Source organism: Megalobrama amblycephala, linkage group LG10 (assembly GCF_018812025.1).
Source record: "Megalobrama amblycephala isolate DHTTF-2021 linkage group LG10, ASM1881202v1, whole genome shotgun sequence".
NCBI lineage: Eukaryota > Metazoa > Chordata > Actinopteri > Cypriniformes > Xenocyprididae > Megalobrama > Megalobrama amblycephala.
In genome coordinates, this window is record NC_063053.1 from 15,325,027 (window position 1) to 15,343,334 (window position 18,308).

Consider the following 18,308-nt stretch of genomic DNA (forward strand, 5'->3'; position numbering starts at 1 on the left):
AGATAGATAGATAGATAGATAGATAGATAGATATAGATATATACAGTAGGCTACTGTAAGTAAAAAGTCACCCCCCAAAAAAGTTTTAAGCCAGTTATTTATATCTTTTGCTGTAGTAGAAACCTGCCTGCAAAGATACAGTACTGTGAAGAGTTTTAGGCACTTGTGTAAAAATACTGTAAAGTGAGGATGTTTTTAAAAAATACTGTTATAAATAGATTTTATTCATCAATTAACTTATATTAACTAAATCAAAACAATATTTTGTGTGACCACCCTTTGCATTTAAAACAGCTGATGTCCAGGTACACTTGCGCATAGATTTTCAGGTAGCTTTGGAGGCAGGTTTCTTAAAATCTCTTAGAGACACGGCCACAGATCTTCTGGATTTGGTTTGTCTCAATTTCATCTGTTTCTTCATGTAATCACAGACGGATTTGATGATGGTGAGCTCTGATCTCCATGTGGAGCACCGGCTGTTATCAGTCTTATTGTGTATTCAAAAATCAAATAATATACAAATAATAGCAAAATGAATGTTTGGAAATGTGAACAGATATTTCCTATTGACACACTACAGAAAAAGATAAATAACTGGCTTAAAACCTTTTTGGGGGGGTGAAAATACTGACGTGCCTAAGACTTTTGTATATATATATATATATATATATATATATATATATATATATATATATATATATATATAAAAATAATTAATTATGTATTACAACTGTTATATTTACTTCGAACAGTTCTCCTTGCTGACCTTTCCAAGATGGCGGCTCTATTGATCTGACCAACGCGACATCTCTGTATTAATATCTATGACGGAGATCGTTTAATGACGTAGTAGTGCTTCGCTTCCTCAAAAGTCAAGGAAATCACCGGGGTCACCTTTTTATTCTTATTTTATTTTAAAACACTCCAAATCCCACTTTTATGTTACTGGAACAGTCATTGACGTTGTGTTGAGTAAAGACCGACAGATGTCCTGCGGCAGGTTTTTGTGACAGGGCGCTGCCAGTGAATGCGCTGGGCGTGTGTGAAGATAACGCAAACAAGGGCTGGATGTGAAAACTGTCAGGAACAGATAAACCTTAGTAACCGTCGACCCTCGGCCCACAATAAGTCCGTCTTTCTACTGTGTCATGCAGTCAAAAGTGTGTCCAGACACTCCACTGTTTACAGCACTGCTCGATGCATTGGCCGTCTGACTTTATACAGTAAGTTTCGACAGATAATGATTAGTTGAGACTCGTAAACTTCGTTTCGCTCGTCTTTTTCTCCAAATGTATAGGACAATGTTGCGAATGACAAGATATACAATAGTGAAACTGCAACAGTGTAACAGTACCTGCTCTCGTTCAGATACATTTTATCTTTTGCCTAATCGGACATCAAAAACACCGTGGAAAAAGCAATTGTGCACGAATGGATCGTTTGATGCCCTTGTGTTGCCTGTGTATAAGGGAAGGAACGTGTCCAGGCTCTCTTGTCTCAGAACTGGAGGGTTATTTTTACCCAAAAGTATATGGACACACTCCAGACACACGGTTGCTCTCTACAGCACATCTACCGACTCCAAACAAACCTCAAAGACTCTGGTAAACCAGGAGAGTAACGATAAAACCTCAGAAAACACGTTACGTGTACCCTCAGAAGATGTCAAGAAGTTGCTACATCTGGCGTATCCCCAGAGATGGAGACTGACAGGCAAGTCAAACAGTGCTTATGTTCTGTGTTTAGTTACATTTGGAGGCACTTGATTGGTTTTGACTGTTTCCTGAGATGTGTAGAGTTTTACATCCCTTTAAAAATTGTCCAAAACACCATATTGGAAAAAAATAGTTTTTGAAATGGATATCTATACCGTTTGCATTTTGTAAATATTTACATTTTTTGATAAAAATAAAAAAGAAAAGAATGCAAATGATTACATCAAAAATGTTATTTACTAATTAGAGATACATAAATGGACCGAAGAACATTTTAAAGAGTGAAAGTGAAAGAGAGTTAAAGTGACATTTGAAGGCCAAGTAAGGTAAACCATACTCGGAATTTGTCCTCTGCATTTAACCCATCCAAGTTAACAGAGGTGTAAAGAGTACCTGAAAACCATACTTGAGTAAAAGTACTGATACCTTACATCAAAAATGACTCCACTACAAGTTACAAGTAGCCAATTCCAATACGACTTGAGTAAAAGTCTTAAAGTATCTGATTTTAACAGTACTTCAGTATTTTACTCATGCTGAATGTAGGCTCAGAGATGCACTAGACCTGAGAGACATACCAGTGAAAATAAGAAACCATTGATTTGTAAGATGAGAAATCATGTTTATTTTCTAAAATCAAAATAAAACTGAACACCTCAATGTTGCAATAAATCAAGGTCGACACAACAACCTCTTAAACTTCTACAAACTCTCAAGTCTCAGTTGAGCTCAAGTGCACAGAAAGGCCATAAGTAAACCAATATCCTTCAAAATGGTCTTGTCAATATAGCGGATAAATAAACAATGTTAAGTCAAATTAAATAGTCAAAGACTACTGTATGTATGTGATGGTTTGAGCCTCATCACCAGCTGCAGTCATTTCCTCATCTAATAAATAAAACATCTGCGATCAGCAGCTACCTGCTAATGCACTCACATTCACATAAAGTATCCTTGTTGACACGTTTTGGGTGAGTAAAGGGAAAATGCACAAGATATTGCTTCTTTATATGAGAAAAAAACTGCTGCAGAAAAAGTTATCTGCCATGAAAAATGTAATTTGTAACTGCATTACTCGTCACAAATGTAGTGGAGTGAAAAGTACATTTACTTGCTCAAAAATGTAGTCAAGTAGAGAGTAAAAGTTGCTAATATCTTTTAAACTCATTACAACTACAAAGTAGCCAAAAAGATACTTAAGTACAGTAACTAATTACATTTACTCAAGTACTTTACACCTCTGCAAGTTAATGCACACACATTAGGAGTAGAGAGAATACTGTTATACTCTCACAAATATGCAGACTGAGAATAAGCCTAAATTTCAATAGGATAAATGACCTGCTTTTTGTTAGGAAGAAATCGAGCAAGTTTGAGTTTGCCTGGCCAGGGTGTGCGAGGGTTTTTCAGTTTCAGATGGATGCCAGAGTAAATGGCAGCCATATCCAAATATCTTTGTTTCTTCAAGGAACAAACAGATTATCAGGCTGTTTACATATGTTTACACCATCTAAATATTGATGGAGGGTTGATATTAGAGCTAGAACTATACTGTGTAAATTTTGTAAATATCTTAATGTTAATGATGAAAATTATGTTCTTGTCAAAACAAAGCAAATCATCATCACCATCAAAAAAAAAAAAAAAAAAAAATCTTCTTATGCAAATGTACCTTTTGCTAAATGTACCTGATTTATGAATTGATATTTTATTTGTCCCTTATGATTTGTTTCTGACTCTCCTCATAGCTGCCGTGGGCTTTCTGGTGATCTCCAGCTCTGTCACCATGTCTGCACCATTTTTTCTGGGAAAAGTGATTGACACCATCTACTCTAGCCCCACAGAGGACTTCACCGCCTCCCTTACCTCCCTGTGTTTCATGCTAACAGGTGTCTTCCTCTTCGGAGGCGCTGCAAATGCTGCTCGTGTTTACCTCATGCAGATCTCAGGTGAAGTCTCAATGCACATCACATGAAACAATAAAGATGCTTTATAGTGCAGTAGGGATTTGTTGTTGTTTGTTTTTTTGGAGAATTTTGTGGCTTATGTTACTGTTCAAATGTTTGGGGTCAATAAGATTTTTTTATTTTTTTATGGAAAGAAATTAACACTTTTAATCAACAAAGATGCATTAAAGACATTTATGGTGTTTCAAAAGATTGTATTTCAAATAAATGAGGTTCTTTTGAACTTTCTATCCATCAAAGAATTCTAAAAAGAAAACGGTTATATCATGGTTTCTTTCCGCTTCTTCCAGTCAAGCGCTGTTTATCATATTAGATACATTTGAGTGTGTTGAAAATGATGTTATAACATTACTCTGAGCGTTCGCTCGGCGGCTGCTGTGAGACACTTGTTGCACACTGCAGTAAGCTAGATCGATATTAGAATATCATATTAATAAATGCTGGATGGCTTGTGTTGATAAATGGCATGCAACAATAATTAGTTTTCTGTCTATAAATTTAACGAAACAGTTGTTCCCTTGTCTAATAAAATATGTAATATATTCAAGCATCTTTGGTGTTTCCATGGTTTCTACAAAATAAAACCGGAAACCGAGGGTAACGCGGGTATGACGCCATTGACAGGGGACTCCTAAAATCACAATTTTCTCACAATTTACAAATAATTGGAAACATTTGGGATATTGTAAGTACTCAAGTGAACAAAATATATAACACTGGCCTAGTGGTTTTTGGATATTTTACTGCAAAAATCTTACATATTGCAGCTTTAAAATAGAAATTATTCGTTTTTACTGTATTTTTGATTAAATAATGCAGCCTTGGTGAGCATAAGAGACCTTTTTAAAACAAAACAAAAATCTTATCGATCCCAAACTTTTGAAAGGTAATCTATGTATTTATTGATTGAATGTATTTGTTCTGTAAATGGTTAGGTCTAGTTTTTTATTCTTTACTCCATTAATTAGAATCATTCCATGTGATTCATTGAGTTGCATACTGTACTCTCTCTTTAAAAAGTCTTTCTCTGCTTTCACAGGGCAACAGATTGTGCGAAACTTGCGTGAAACCCTTTTCTCCTCGATTTTGAAGCAGGAGGTGGGATTCTTTGATAAGACCCGAACCGGTGAGCTCATTAACCGGCTTTCGGCAGACACGGCCATCGTCGGAAACTGCCTCACTGACAACCTGTCTAATGGGCTGCGATCCCTCGCCCAGGCGGGGGCCGGAGTTGGCATGATGGTGAGACGCTTGGGATAGTTTGACATTTTAGCAGCTAATTCTCTTTACGAATATCACATTTTAACTGCACTTATGTGAAACCAGCCACCATGATTCTGCTTTATATAAAAACATTTCACTCCCATTACTTTCTCATCTGTTTCTAAAACAGAAGCTATAGTGGAATGCAGTAATTCTGGTATACTGTTTGTATTCATAAACGCATCTATGTTTATTATCACTGACTAATTCAACTCTTGAACTTTCTCTTTCTCTTCCTCAGTTATATGTGTCACCTAGTCTGACAGCCTTTGTGCTGATGGTTGTTCCTCCTATTGCCTGCCTGGCTGTAATTTTTGGTAAATTCATACGATCCATATCAAGACGCACACAGGATGCATTGGCAGAGGCTACGCAGGTGAGAGGTCATGTTTCCTTTCAGTGGGGCTTTATTGCTTGTTTTATTGCAGATATGAAACCAAGCCTTGAACAGTAATAATTTGATAGCTGAATTCATTGCTCTATTGTAAGTGTAATAACAGCAAGTGGCCAAGCGATCCTTATACTCTGTAGCTGCTCTGCATCTCCTAGTTGGCAGAAGAGAGGATCAGCAACATGCGGACAGTTCGAGCTTTTGGAAAAGAGCTGACAGAGGTGCAGAAGTACTCAGAAAAGACTGACCATATTTTTGAACTAGCTAAGAAAGAGGCGATGCTTTCCGCTGGATTCTATGGAGTGGTGAGATTCATCTTACTTGTTGTGTAAATGTTTAATTTGTATTGCATGATTATCAGAACTGATGGTTTAAAAGTAGTATTTAATCAGTAAGGCAGTTTAAGATCATTTGTCCAGTCCAGTACTTCTGCTCTGATGTTTTCATTTCTGTTGCAGACGGGACTGAGTGGAAATGTCATCATCCTGAGTGTGTTGTATAAGGGAGGTCTGTTGATGGCCAGTGAGGCCATGACCGTTGGGCAGCTCTCATCTTTCCTAATGTATTCCTTCTGGGTGGGCATCAGCATCGCAGGTGAGGATGTTAGCTCAGAGCAACACTATATACACTGTATGAATATACACTACTGTCCAAAAGTTTGGAGTCAGTAAGATGTATATTTGTTTGTTTTTTGCAAAGAAATGAATACATTTATTAATCAAGCATGCATTAAATTAATCAAAAGTGACAGTAAAGACATTTATATTTTTACAAAAGATTTCTATTTCAAATAAATGCTGTTCTTATGAACTTTGAATTTGTCAAAGAAACTTGAAAAAAAGCATCATGGTTTCCACATCATTTTCAACATTGATAATAATAATAAATGTTTCTTGAGCACTAAATCAGCATATTAGAATGATTTCTGAAGGATCATGTGACACTGAAGACTGGAGTAATAATGATAAAAATTCAGCATTACCATCACAGGAATTAAATAAAATTTAAAATATATTAAAAATATATTTTTATAAAAATAAAAAAGTTATTTTAAATCATAAAACTCTCTCAATATTACTGTTTTTACTGTATTTTTGATCAAATGAATGCAACCTTGGCGAGCATAAGAAATTTCTTTCAAAAATGTTTTAAAGGTCCTGTTCTTCGTGATCCCATGTTTCAAACTTTAGTTAGTGTGTAATGTTGTTGTTAGAGTATAAATAAAATCTGTAAAATTTTAAAGCTCAAAGTTCAATGCCAAGCGAGATATTTTATTTAACAGAAGTCGCCTACATCGAACGGCCAGTTTGGACTACATCCCTCTACTTCCTTCTTTAATGACGTCACTAAAACAGTTTTTTGACTAACCTCCGCCCACAGGAATACACAAGAGTTACGTTTGTAGAGTGTGTTTGTCGCCATGTCGTCGAAACGCTGTTATTTTCATCCCGCAGTCCAATCACCGGGTCTGATTCCGGCTCAAATTGATAGGGTAAAATTAAAGACATGTTTACAATAACACTGAGCGCGTGCATCTCCACGTTATGGTAAGAGGCGTGACTTTTCCGGGCAAGGAGCGCTAAGCTGCTGTCCAATCACAACACAGGAACCGCTGGCACAATCAGAACTCGTTACGTATTTCTGAAGGAGGGACTTTATAGAACAAGGAAGTTCAGTTTTCAGTTTCAACATGGGCTGGTTTACATAGAATTCACTTCATTTAGGGCATTAGGTCCCAAGACAGGCTTTATCATTTTTGTAGCCAGTGTGCAACATTTAGAAAAGAATATGTTTCTTTCAACACAGTTCTGTTGGGATTTCCCAACAAAACGGCTCTTGTGGGGGTGGAACACTGGGCCTTATTCATAGGTAGAAACCTGTTTAGCTGTAATTTTTGCTCTGTGTAGAAGTTTTTAAAGTATGTACAACTTGTCATTTTCTGTGGATTAATTTAAGGTTTCAGCTCATTCTACTCTGAGTTGATGAAGGGGCTTGGTGCTGGGACTCGTCTGTGGGAACTCATGGACCGAAAGCCTGAATTTCCCCTCAATGGTAAATAGAATGTCCTTCTGAATAATGCCTAAAATGCAAAATACTTTTATCTTTTCTTATGTGAATGGCAGTAAAGTAATTATCTTTTTGTTGATTTTTTTTTCTTCTTTAGAGGGGCTTGTGTTAAAACCAGAGCAGTTAAAAGGAGAACTGGAGTTTCGTAATGTGTGTTTTGCTTACCCAACGAGAAAGGATTCGCCCATCTTCCAGGATCTAAGTTTGTCTGTGCCGGCGGGGTCAGTAATGGCAGTAGTGGGATCCAGTGGCTCTGGCAAATCCACACTGGTGTCATTGTTACTCCGGCTGTATGATCCTGATTCAGGTGAGAACTGAGACTAAGAATACAGTGAAAAATGTTGAAACTGATGTTAACAACTAAGATGTGAGAACAGTAAAAATGCAGAGATAAATGTGTAGTTTTGATTTAAATGCAGGTGTGGTCACTGTTGATGGCCACGATATACGAGACTTGAATCCTTACTGGCTGAGGAGTCACATTGGTACTGTAAGCCAGGTAAGAAAAGCCACCAGAAGAAAGAGAATTAGACCATATCCTACCTCCATTTTACTAAGTTCTGTGTGTGAATATGTTTTTTGTAGGAGCCTGTTCTTTTTTCCTGTTCCATTGCTGAGAACATCGCTTATGGGGCGACAGACTCAAGTCAGGTCACAGTAGAGGAAATCTACAGGGCAGCAAAAATAGCCAATGCTCATGACTTCATCCAGGAATTCCCTAAGGGCTATGATACAGTGGTAGGAGAGAAGGGGGTACTGCTGTCAGGTATGAAAAAACCTCCAGTGAAACTCGTGTTTGTGATGGGACAAATGTCTCTGTTTGTAATTCATGCATAACTACACTGATTTGTTGAATAAACAGGAGGACAGAAGCAGAGAGTCGCTATAGCACGAGCCATGCTGAAGGTAATCTGTCCTCTTTAGTATTAGATTGAATGTTTAAATATTTGTTGTTTATATTTATCTCATGCTTTTTTTATGCTTTTCACAGAATCCCAAGATACTTTTATTGGATGAAGCCACGAGGTGAGATGTTTATACAGTACTTAAAAATAAATTGATGAACAGATGAGCAGAAGCATACCAGTTCAAATATTAATAATAATATTTTCAAATTGTAAGTTTGTAAATGTAAAAAAAAATGTAAAAAATACAATGAACAGCTGCTGCCACTTTGACTTTAACAACTTTATTATAAACAAAATTTCTTATATTTTTGGCTTGTCCCCACCACCATGTTTCTTACTTTTCTAACTTTTCCTTTTATATTAGTATTAGGAAAAATGTTTTAAAGTGCCTCATTATGCCTTTTTTAAGGTTCCTAATATTGTTTTGGGAGTCTCTTACAACAGGTTTGCATGCATGCAAGGTCAAAAAACACTTTTGTTTTCTCATAATATACATTTAATTAGAAGCAGTTTTAAAAATCAGTCTCTCTAAACCCCTCCTTTCCACGAGCCTACACTGCTCTGATTGGTCAGATGGCCCAATTCTTTGTGATTGGTCTACTGCCATAACTGAATGACAGCTATCAATTAGCAAGACATTGTATACAATGTATGGACAGAAAAGATGGCATCGATTTTACCGTATCAATTCGAGCCCAAGTCCGATGATGAAACGTCTGAAGTAGTCGATCAACCAGAAACTGATTAGCAATCATGATTGGAGCAGGACGTTTCTCTATAACAAGTGTCATCTTAGTTTGCTTTATTTTTATGATGTGATAGCAGCGTCACTGTTATACTTAGGTGTAGGTGTGCTGTATTGGAATGCCAAGTGTAGCTGAAAACCTCTAACATAACAAAAACATTAAGGCCAGATGTGTACACAGACTTTTTCACCTTAACTATGAACAAAGTAAAAATGGCTTTACCATTGTTTGACATTACAATGGGTGTTTACTGTTTACAGAGAGAATACTTCAACTAGTTTGTGTGGACTATCGTCTTAACATCCTATTACAATACAGATAGAGCTCTACTCTATCGTAATAATAAAAACGCAGAGTAAAAAAAACTGTTTGTTTTACAGTTATGTAAGCGAACCGAGCCCACAGCTATGTTGTAAACTCCCACGTTAGCTGAGCACAATAGCTGATAATGCATTACACTTATATACAAAAGTTGTGCTCGATCCTTGATCATTACTCCAAGTAATAAGACAGACAAGCTGCATTAATCGACACATTTTACTGCACAATACTGGACCCACATCTGAATAGCAGAACTACAAAAACGTGAGTTAGCCGGTTAGCAGGAGACATACAGACTACGGTGTATGTTACACAACATAACATACAAAACTACGAATTTTGAACGATCGCTAGAAAATATAAACATCAATTATTAATCATACTTACAGGTTGAGAAGCGTTTTGTGCTTTGTGAATCCTGTGTCAAACTCTCAGAGGTTTGAGAAGCAGTCATCAGTAAAATGACGGGAACACAACAAAAGATTGTACTGCTGTGGTATTGTTGAAAAAAATGAATTTTCCCTGGAGTCTGTGTGCGCAATAAGTGGGCGGGCAATATGCTAATGTTTCGCTGTGATGTCACAACGAAACGGGTTGGGATTCGTTTTACAAACGACTCGTTTAATTGACACAGAGTGGACTGTTACATTTGAGAGACAATAACTTTATATACAATGCACTTTCAGATTTAAAATTTTGTTTTCATTCACTTTGTTTTTAAATCCATAATAGGGGCACTTTAAAGGTGCCCTAGATTCAAAAATTGAATTTACCTCAGCATAGTTAAATAACAAGAGTTCAGTACACGAAAAAGACATACATTGAGTCTCAAACTCCATTGTTTCCTCCTTCTTATATAAATCTCATTTGTTTAAATGACCTCCGAAGAATAGGCGAATCTCAACATAACACCGACTGTTACGTAACAGTCGGGGTGAACGCCCCAATATTTGCATAATGCCAGCCCATGTTCCCAACATTATAAAAGGCATTAGACAAGGGCAGCCAGTAACGTCTGGATCTGTGCACAGGTGAATCAACAGACTAGGTAAGCAAGCAATAACAATAGCAAAAAATGGCAGATGGAGCAACAATAACTGACGTGATCCATTATAACATGATATTTTTAGTGATATTTGTAAATTGTCTTTCTAAATGTTTCGTTAGCATGTTGCTAATGTACTGTTAAATGTGGTTAAAGTTACCATCGTTTCTTACTGTATTCACGGAGACAAGAGCCGTCGCTATTTTCATTTTTAAACACTTGCAGTCTGTATAATTCATAAACACAACTTCATTCTTTATAAATCTCTCCAACAGTGTAGCATTAGCCGTTAGCCACGGAGGACAGCCTCAAATTCATTTAGAATAAAACGTTAACATCCAAATAAATACTTTACTCACATAATTCGAAGCATGCATACAGCATGCATGACAAACATCTTGTAAAGATCCATTTGAGGGTTATATTAGCTGTGTGAACTTTGTAAATGCGCTGTAATATAGTCGACAGCTCATGTGGCAGGGAGCACGCGAATTAAAGGGGCGGCGCTGCCTAAATAAGTGCATTGTTAATGATGCCCCAAAATAGGCAGTTAAAAAAATTTATTAAAAAAAAATCTATGGGGTATTTTGAGCTGAAACTTCACAGACACATTCAGGAGACACCTTAGACTTATATTACATCTTGTGAAAAAGCATTCTTGGGCACCTTTAATTAAAAATATACATGGAAATAAAAGCTAGATTTTTAGTCTTTATTCTTTGTCTATACAATATATATTTTAGTTCATATTTTAGTTAACAATTTATTATTTTAAAAGATGTGTCCTCGGGTTATGTGTCAATCCTTTATAATAATATTTTTACATTTTTAAAATAATAATGAACTACAAAAAAGGCATCATCCTTTCAGGGTAATTGGAGGACAAGTAAAGGTCTTGACTTTATCATCACTTATCTTGTTTCATTATATGTGTCAGTACAGTACTGTACAATCTTTAAGTATTTATCTTGTTGCCATGATTAAGTACAGAACCTTAAGCACAAGGCCTGTAATAAGCTTGTCAAACTCTCAACTTGTCAACACTTTTAAATGTATTTATCTTGATGTGCACAATGCTGTTTACTTTAACATTATTTTTCTGAAAGAATGTTTAAAATCTTAAAAAACAGAAACCATCTTTTTAAAATGGAAAATGCATCTGTGTATAGAATAATGGCTTGTGTGTGTGTATATATATATATATATATATATATATATATATATATATATATATATATATATATATATATATGACTTGCCCTGGTCTCTGTTTCAGTGCTCTGGATGCAGAGAATGAGTTTCTGGTACAGGAGGCATTAGAGAGGCTGATGCACGGTCGCACAGTGCTGATCATCGCTCACCGTCTCTCCACCATCCAGAGCGCAGATGCCGTGGCTGTGATGGACCAGCACCGGGTGATGGAGATCGGCAGCCATGCCCAACTCCTTGCCGATGACCAGGGGCTCTTCCGCAAGCTGATGGAGAAGCAGGCCTTCCTGCAGTCTGAGCAAAAAAAGGCTCTCTACAAATAGGAGAAACACAGTCATTTAAAGACAACAAAGAGAGTGCATGCATTCAAACATCTTTAAATGCTCTTTATATGTTTTACTGTGTTTTGAGCACTCTGAAATGACAAAAGACTGAAATGTAGCTATTTAACCTTTGCAGTATCATAAACTGCCAAGTAACTGGAAACCAGTTGTATACTGATCATTGTTAATTACAATGGCAGACAGTCACAGCGTACATGCTGTGGACATGATTTATTACTCATCAGAGTTGCAAAAACACTGCTTTTAAAATTGTTTTATGCTTTCATAGCCCAAGAAAAACATTTAATATATTTGAATGGAAAAGCTTGAAAGGGATATGAGGTAGATTTGAAATATGAGACCAAGTTACTTGATGCTATTATTACTTTTAATAAATCATGTCAGTCCTTTATTAAGGAACGGGTGATAATCAGTTAATTGAAGTGTACATAGGGCCTTATTCATGAAACATGAGCAGAATTAAATTCTGTGTAAACTATACATAAAACCATTAAGTAAAAGGTTGCATTTGATTCAGTGGGAAAAATTACACAAGAATGATTTATGAACAATTTACACAAATTCATTCTGCAAATGTTTTATAAGTAATACAGATAATGAAGATTTTGTTGGTGGGGGAATTACAGAAACAATGGTGCTTCTGTCTTTTCTTATCACCTTTGTTAATGACACAGATGTCAATGTATCGTGCCTAAATCATAAACCGCAAAGCTTTTACTGGGATGAAATCCAACTCCATTGTGTTTTGCCAGTAATGAAGATACTGTTTTAGAAGGAGCATCTGTATAGACCATTGTAAAAGAAAGAAGGATATATATTATTGTCTCAGTTGTATTTGAGAAGAGAACAGACACTATAAGAGAGAGATTTTAATGTAACTTTTACTTTTAGACAATATATATTTATATATGTACAATTGAGACAAGATGAAATCTATTCAGAATTTTAGAACATTTTAATATTTCGTGTGGTAACTTATTAGTTTTCGGGTAGTGAAATGTGTATGTTTGTATGTTGTTTATTTTCTATTGTTTTATCTGCATTCTTAATAAATTACATTGAAACATTACTTAAAACACTGCCCTGTCCACAAGCCTGTGTTCAAGAACATTTAAACAACTTTAGTGACCAGAAGAGGGCGCTTGTTTTGACCCTTGAAAATAAATTACAAGCTATACTTGAAACTAAGAGGGGCAGCAAAAGTGGGATAAATGAAAGAGGTGAAAACTGTCGAATTGGATCTACTATGGAAAATGTTCTTGACTGTTCACTGTAATCTATCAGTCTCCAAAATGGTTATGTAAGCAACTCTACTACTACACCTCACCGATAAAGTGGTTTCATTAATTGCCTCAATTGTGCCCCTCTCTTAACCTCAGAAACTAAACCACAAAGTCTGATTAAGTTCAAGCAGGGAGATTGTAGCTCAGGCTGTGTTTGCTGAAGCAGTAAGCTGCTTAGCCCCAGTGACTGTGGCTGCCCCCTTCATTGACTTGCACAACATAAGCTCTAGGGCCAACTATGGCAGGATATCTGCTTGCACAGAGACGGGCCTCTTTTGAGTAAAGCATGCAGAGCAGCCACACACCTCCCTGCACTGAAAAAAAAAAATCATCACCAGGAATCATTATGATTTTTTTTTTTTTTATTGTCTTGTTTTCCACTAAAAATATCAATATATCTTTAAAACAATATTTACTTGAGAAGCAAAATAGCACATTAAGACTTATTGTCAGAGCATAGACTACAGAGTTAGGAGAAAAATTGCCAAAAAGATTGTAAAATATAGCATTTTAAAATATCTCACAAATACAAACATATCATGTTATCAATTGAATGAATATTTAGTAAGCTAACATGAACACCATCTAATTCATTTGCTATGAAAACTGGCAGTAGTGCAGTTGTGAACAGATGGTCCAAATGTCCTCAAGAGTCTAAAATAGAAAATGCAAGTCTATAAGAAGTTTAGACTACCCACAATTCACTTATGACTTCGTTTACGATTATTGCACATTTATGTGTTGGTGGGGGAGGTATTTTTTATAACATTACTCGCAACAATGACTCACTTAGGCTATATTAACAGCTAAAAATACAATTTAGGCTAGTACAATCAATACATTTTTGTACATATTGTTTATATAATAATAACAATATTAATAAAGTACTGAACACATCAAAAAGAAATTAATTTTCGTAATGAAAATTGTTAGCGCCTTACCTGAAATCACATTATTTTAATTTCACATAACACATCTCTTTGGTCAAGATTTTATATCGGACAACACTGCGCAAAGAGCGAGAATAATGAGATCAAATATTGGCTGTGCACAAATATCTAAATCTCATTTGACAGAAATATACTAGGAGGAAGCACCATGTGGGAAAAGGCTGGTAGCAACATAAACACCGCCCCCACACCATATACAGCTCAAGCTGTGGACTGGAATGATGACTATCAAACCATAAAAGGACAGTCATGCTCACTACGAACCTGGGGATAGCGGGAGACACGCCGCTTCACTAGGAAGTCACCCCTCGCTTACCCTGCAAGAGCCTAATATGGTTGAAGGATGGGGAAAACTCCAACTGAACATACAGATATCCTCAATAGTGCGCATGGAGACAAACACGAAGAGTATATATATAAGGTTTTCATGGGTCAGTCAGTCCGTGACTGGATCCATCAGCGGTTGTGTTCTGCACTGAGCTTCATCAGAGAAAGGTAGGAGAAATGGATTAAACACATGCGCTACTACTAGTGTAGTTACACTGACTAACAGACTAACTTTTAGTCAATGTAAGGCAACTAATTATTGTTATTTGGCGTCAACGTCTACAAAATATAGATAACGGGTTTGCATTAAGTTATATATTGATCGGGCATAAACAATATTTGCATAATTATGTTTTCATGAATTAATCAATGAATGCATTCATAATAGATGACTTGTATATTTTGAATTGTCACTCGTATACATTTGTATACTTGACTTTACAGCATGTTAGAATCATATATTGGAAAATTAATATGTATTTAACTTATAATATTACTTTACTACTATACTCACTCATTAGTAATTGATTTACTCATTAATGTTGCCATTTCCACAGCACTTGTACACTGTATAAAAAAAAAATCAACTAAACTTATTTTAATTTTAATTGTTCAAGTAAAATTTAGGTAAAATTTAAGTTACAACCTGCAGTCTTAAGTGCAGTCATGACTGGAGTTTTTAACCACTTTGAATTTCATTACTGATGAATAAAATAAAGTTAAAAATGCTGACTCATAAAATGAGTCATGAAACTGACTTATAGAACTAAAGTACAAAAGACTAAATATTCATAATACAAAATATTATTAAAGTTAAATGGATGGAAAGATGTTATGATGAAAACAGTTTTACAGTATATATAACCGATGCATGCATTGCTGTAGAATCAACTAATTCTATTTAACTTTTTGCACAAATCCAATATTTCTTAATGTTCAACCCAAGAAAACGCAACTGTTTTACAAGGTGGTTTCGTATGAATTCATATGTGATTCTTATTGAAATGTACAATGTTTAGAAAAAAATAAGCATGAAGGTCCACCCCTAACAGTCAGTGGGGTGTAAGCAGAATGTAATAAAACGTACAAATCAGATCATATGAATTCATATGAATTATTCAACAATTCACCACAACGTATAGTTAATATTGCCATGTTATGTCCCACATTAGAATCCATCAAGATGTGTGACGACGACGAGACTACCGCCCTGGTGTGCGACAATGGTTCAGGCCTGGTCAAGGCTGGATTTGCCGGTGATGACGCTCCCAGAGCTGTCTTCCCCTCCATCGTTGGTCGCCCCCGTCACCAGGTATGTCGCATTTTGCCATTTTTAAAATCATTAACATGGATAAGCTTAAGCTATTGTTCCATTTAAATATTGCAACATTACAAATACCCTTTTTCTTCTTCCAGGGTGTCATGGTGGGTATGGGTCAGAAGGACTCATACGTAGGAGATGAAGCTCAGAGCAAGAGGGGTATCCTGACTTTGAAGTACCCCATCGAGCACGGTATCATTACCAACTGGGATGATATGGAGAAGATCTGGCACCACACCTTCTACAACGAGCTCCGCGTGGCCCCTGAGGAGCACCCAACTCTGCTGACTGAAGCCCCTCTTAACCCCAAAGCTAACCGTGAGAAGATGACCCAGATCATGTTTGAGACCTTCAACGTCCCAGCCATGTATGTGGCCATTCAGGCTGTGCTGTCCCTGTATGCTTCTGGCCGTACCACTGGTGAGACAATTATTTTAACACTCAATCGTATATGTTAAAGATCTAATTTACAAATAATTTTATGGGATCTAATATGCGATTTTACATATCTGCACAAAATGTGCTATTTTGTAAAAGTTTTTTCTGACCCGTTTTTTCTATATTTAAGGTATTGTGCTGGACTCTGGTGATGGTGTGTCCCACAATGTCCCCATTTATGAGGGTTACGCTCTGCCCCACGCCATCATGCGTCTGGATCTGGCTGGTCGCGATCTGACCGACTACCTCATGAAGATCCTGACCGAGCGTGGTTATTCTTTCGTCACAACTGGTAGGAAAATGCAATTTTTCAATTTCACATTAATTTCTGTGTTGTTTTCTTCTGTTTATATAAGATTTGTCACAACTCATCGAATTTCTTTTCAAATATGTCTTTATTTGTTGAGGGAAGCACAATATTTTAGTACCATAATGGTTATTGGCCAAAGTTTTGTTTTTAATTTATCATATCAGTCATTGTTGGATATAATACCGTACCACTTAAACAAAAAAAAAAAAGAAATCTGTATCAGCAAGAATGCATTAAATTGATCAAAAGTGTCAGAAAATACTTTTAAAATGTCTATTTTTATTTAAAATAAATGCAGTTTTTCTTTTTAAGTTTCTAATAAAACTGTTATTTTAAACTGTAATAATATATTTTCCCCAATTTTACTGTTTGTTTTAATTAAATAAATGCAGCCTTGGTGAGCATAAGAGACTTCTTTCAAAAAATAGTACCTACCCCAAACATGTCCAACACAATTTTTGATTTGTTTTTGTTATGTTGGAAACAACTGACTTACTCTGAAACTCTGTTTCCAGCTGAGCGTGAGATTGTCCGTGACATCAAGGAGAAGCTGTGCTATGTGGCTCTGGACTTTGAGAATGAGATGGCCACTGCCGCCTCTTCTCTTCCCTGGAGAAAAGCTACGAGTTGCCCGACGGCCAGGTCATCACCATTGGTAATGAGCGTTTCCGTTGCCCAGAGACCCTCTTCCAGCCTTCTTTCATTGGTGCGTAAAGACAAAAAGTATTAGAAAATGCTGCATTTTTCCATACAGCTTTTAGTTTGATTAATAAGGTGTTTCTGAACAGGTATGGAGTCTGCTGGAATCCACGAGACCGCCTACAACAGCATCATGAAGTGCGACATTGACATCAGGAAGGACCTGTATGCCAACAATGTCTTGTCAGGTGGTACCACCATGTACCCAGGTATTGCTGACCGTATGCAGAAGGAGATCACTGCCCTGGCCCCCAGCACAATGAAGATCAAGGTAATGCACCTGTGGTTATCTTTTTAAATGTTCCCATTTCCTATTGATATAGCAAAATGCATCACTGACATGTTCGTGTGTCTCCTCATTCTGACAGATCATTGCCCCACCTGAGCGTAAATACTCCGTATGGATCGGTGGCTCCATCTTGGCTTCCCTGTCCACCTTCCAGCAGATGTGGATCACCAAGCAGGAATACGATGAGGCAGGCCCCAGCATTGTCCACCGCAAGTGCTTCTAAATCCACCATCTGCATCTGTTTGCTGTGGATCACGCAATAATGGAGAATACTGTACATTCATCATTATGGGACAGCTTTGGTACAGATTTATTTTGTACCCATATGTTACTTGAACATACCCTGGATTACCAAGCAGGAACACGACGAGGCAGGCCCCAGCATTGTCCAGACACAATCGAGATCCAGAAAACCATTATACCATGTTGTCTATCACAAGAATGTAATCTGTACATAAATAGTCATTAATTTATTAAAATCCATTATTTGGTATTTGTGACGCGTTTGTGTTAATAAATTGTTTGACTTGAAACTGGAAACTTGGCAATCTAGCGTGTTGCTGAAAAGCAAATAAGTAAATTCTAGTAAAAAAAAAAAAGTATGATCTAATTATTTTCAGGAAGCATAGGTAATAAAGTAAGATTCATAGAGCAGTTTACTTGGTGTACAAAGTATTTAAGTTTACAAAAATCAAAAAGTCATCATATGGTCACA

General features: G+C 36.5%; 2 protein-coding genes across 2 annotated transcripts; both read left to right on the plus strand.

Moving 5' to 3' along the window:
• Positions 1 to 828: 828 nt before the first annotated feature.
• abcb10 (ATP-binding cassette, sub-family B (MDR/TAP), member 10) lies at positions 829 to 13,053 on the plus strand. Its single transcript, XM_048204818.1, has 13 exons — positions 829 to 1,713; positions 3,464 to 3,664; positions 4,722 to 4,924; positions 5,187 to 5,321; positions 5,495 to 5,641; positions 5,795 to 5,930; positions 7,293 to 7,388; positions 7,501 to 7,710; positions 7,823 to 7,902; positions 7,989 to 8,169; positions 8,266 to 8,309; positions 8,395 to 8,429; positions 11,700 to 13,053. The coding sequence occupies exons 1-13, from the start codon at positions 1,290 to 1,292 to the stop codon at positions 11,953 to 11,955; spliced, it is 2,148 nt and encodes a 715-aa protein (XP_048060775.1). The 5' UTR covers positions 829 to 1,289; the 3' UTR covers positions 11,956 to 13,053.
• A 1,491-nt stretch (positions 13,054 to 14,544) lies between these two features.
• acta1b (actin alpha 1, skeletal muscle b) lies at positions 14,545 to 18,086 on the plus strand. The gene is given in 8 exon segments (XM_048204819.1): positions 14,545 to 14,704; positions 15,709 to 15,848; positions 15,953 to 16,277; positions 16,426 to 16,587; positions 17,121 to 17,212; positions 17,215 to 17,311; positions 17,394 to 17,575; positions 17,673 to 18,086. Coding segments are annotated over 7 exon segments (1,131 nt in total). The 5' UTR covers positions 14,545 to 14,704; positions 15,709 to 15,719; the 3' UTR covers positions 17,817 to 18,086.
• Positions 18,087 to 18,308: the final 222 nt, after the last annotated feature.

Coding starts and splice junctions, on each gene's coding strand:
- abcb10 (XM_048204818.1), top strand. CDS start 1,290: ATGTATAGGACAATGTTGCGAATGACAAGATATACAATAGTGAAACTG. Junction 5,931..7,292: donor GGTGGGCATCAGCATCGCAG/GTGAGGATGTTA, acceptor GATTAATTTAAG/GTTTCAGCTCATTCTACTCT. Junction 8,310..8,394: donor TAGCACGAGCCATGCTGAAG/GTAATCTGTCCT, acceptor TGCTTTTCACAG/AATCCCAAGATACTTTTATT.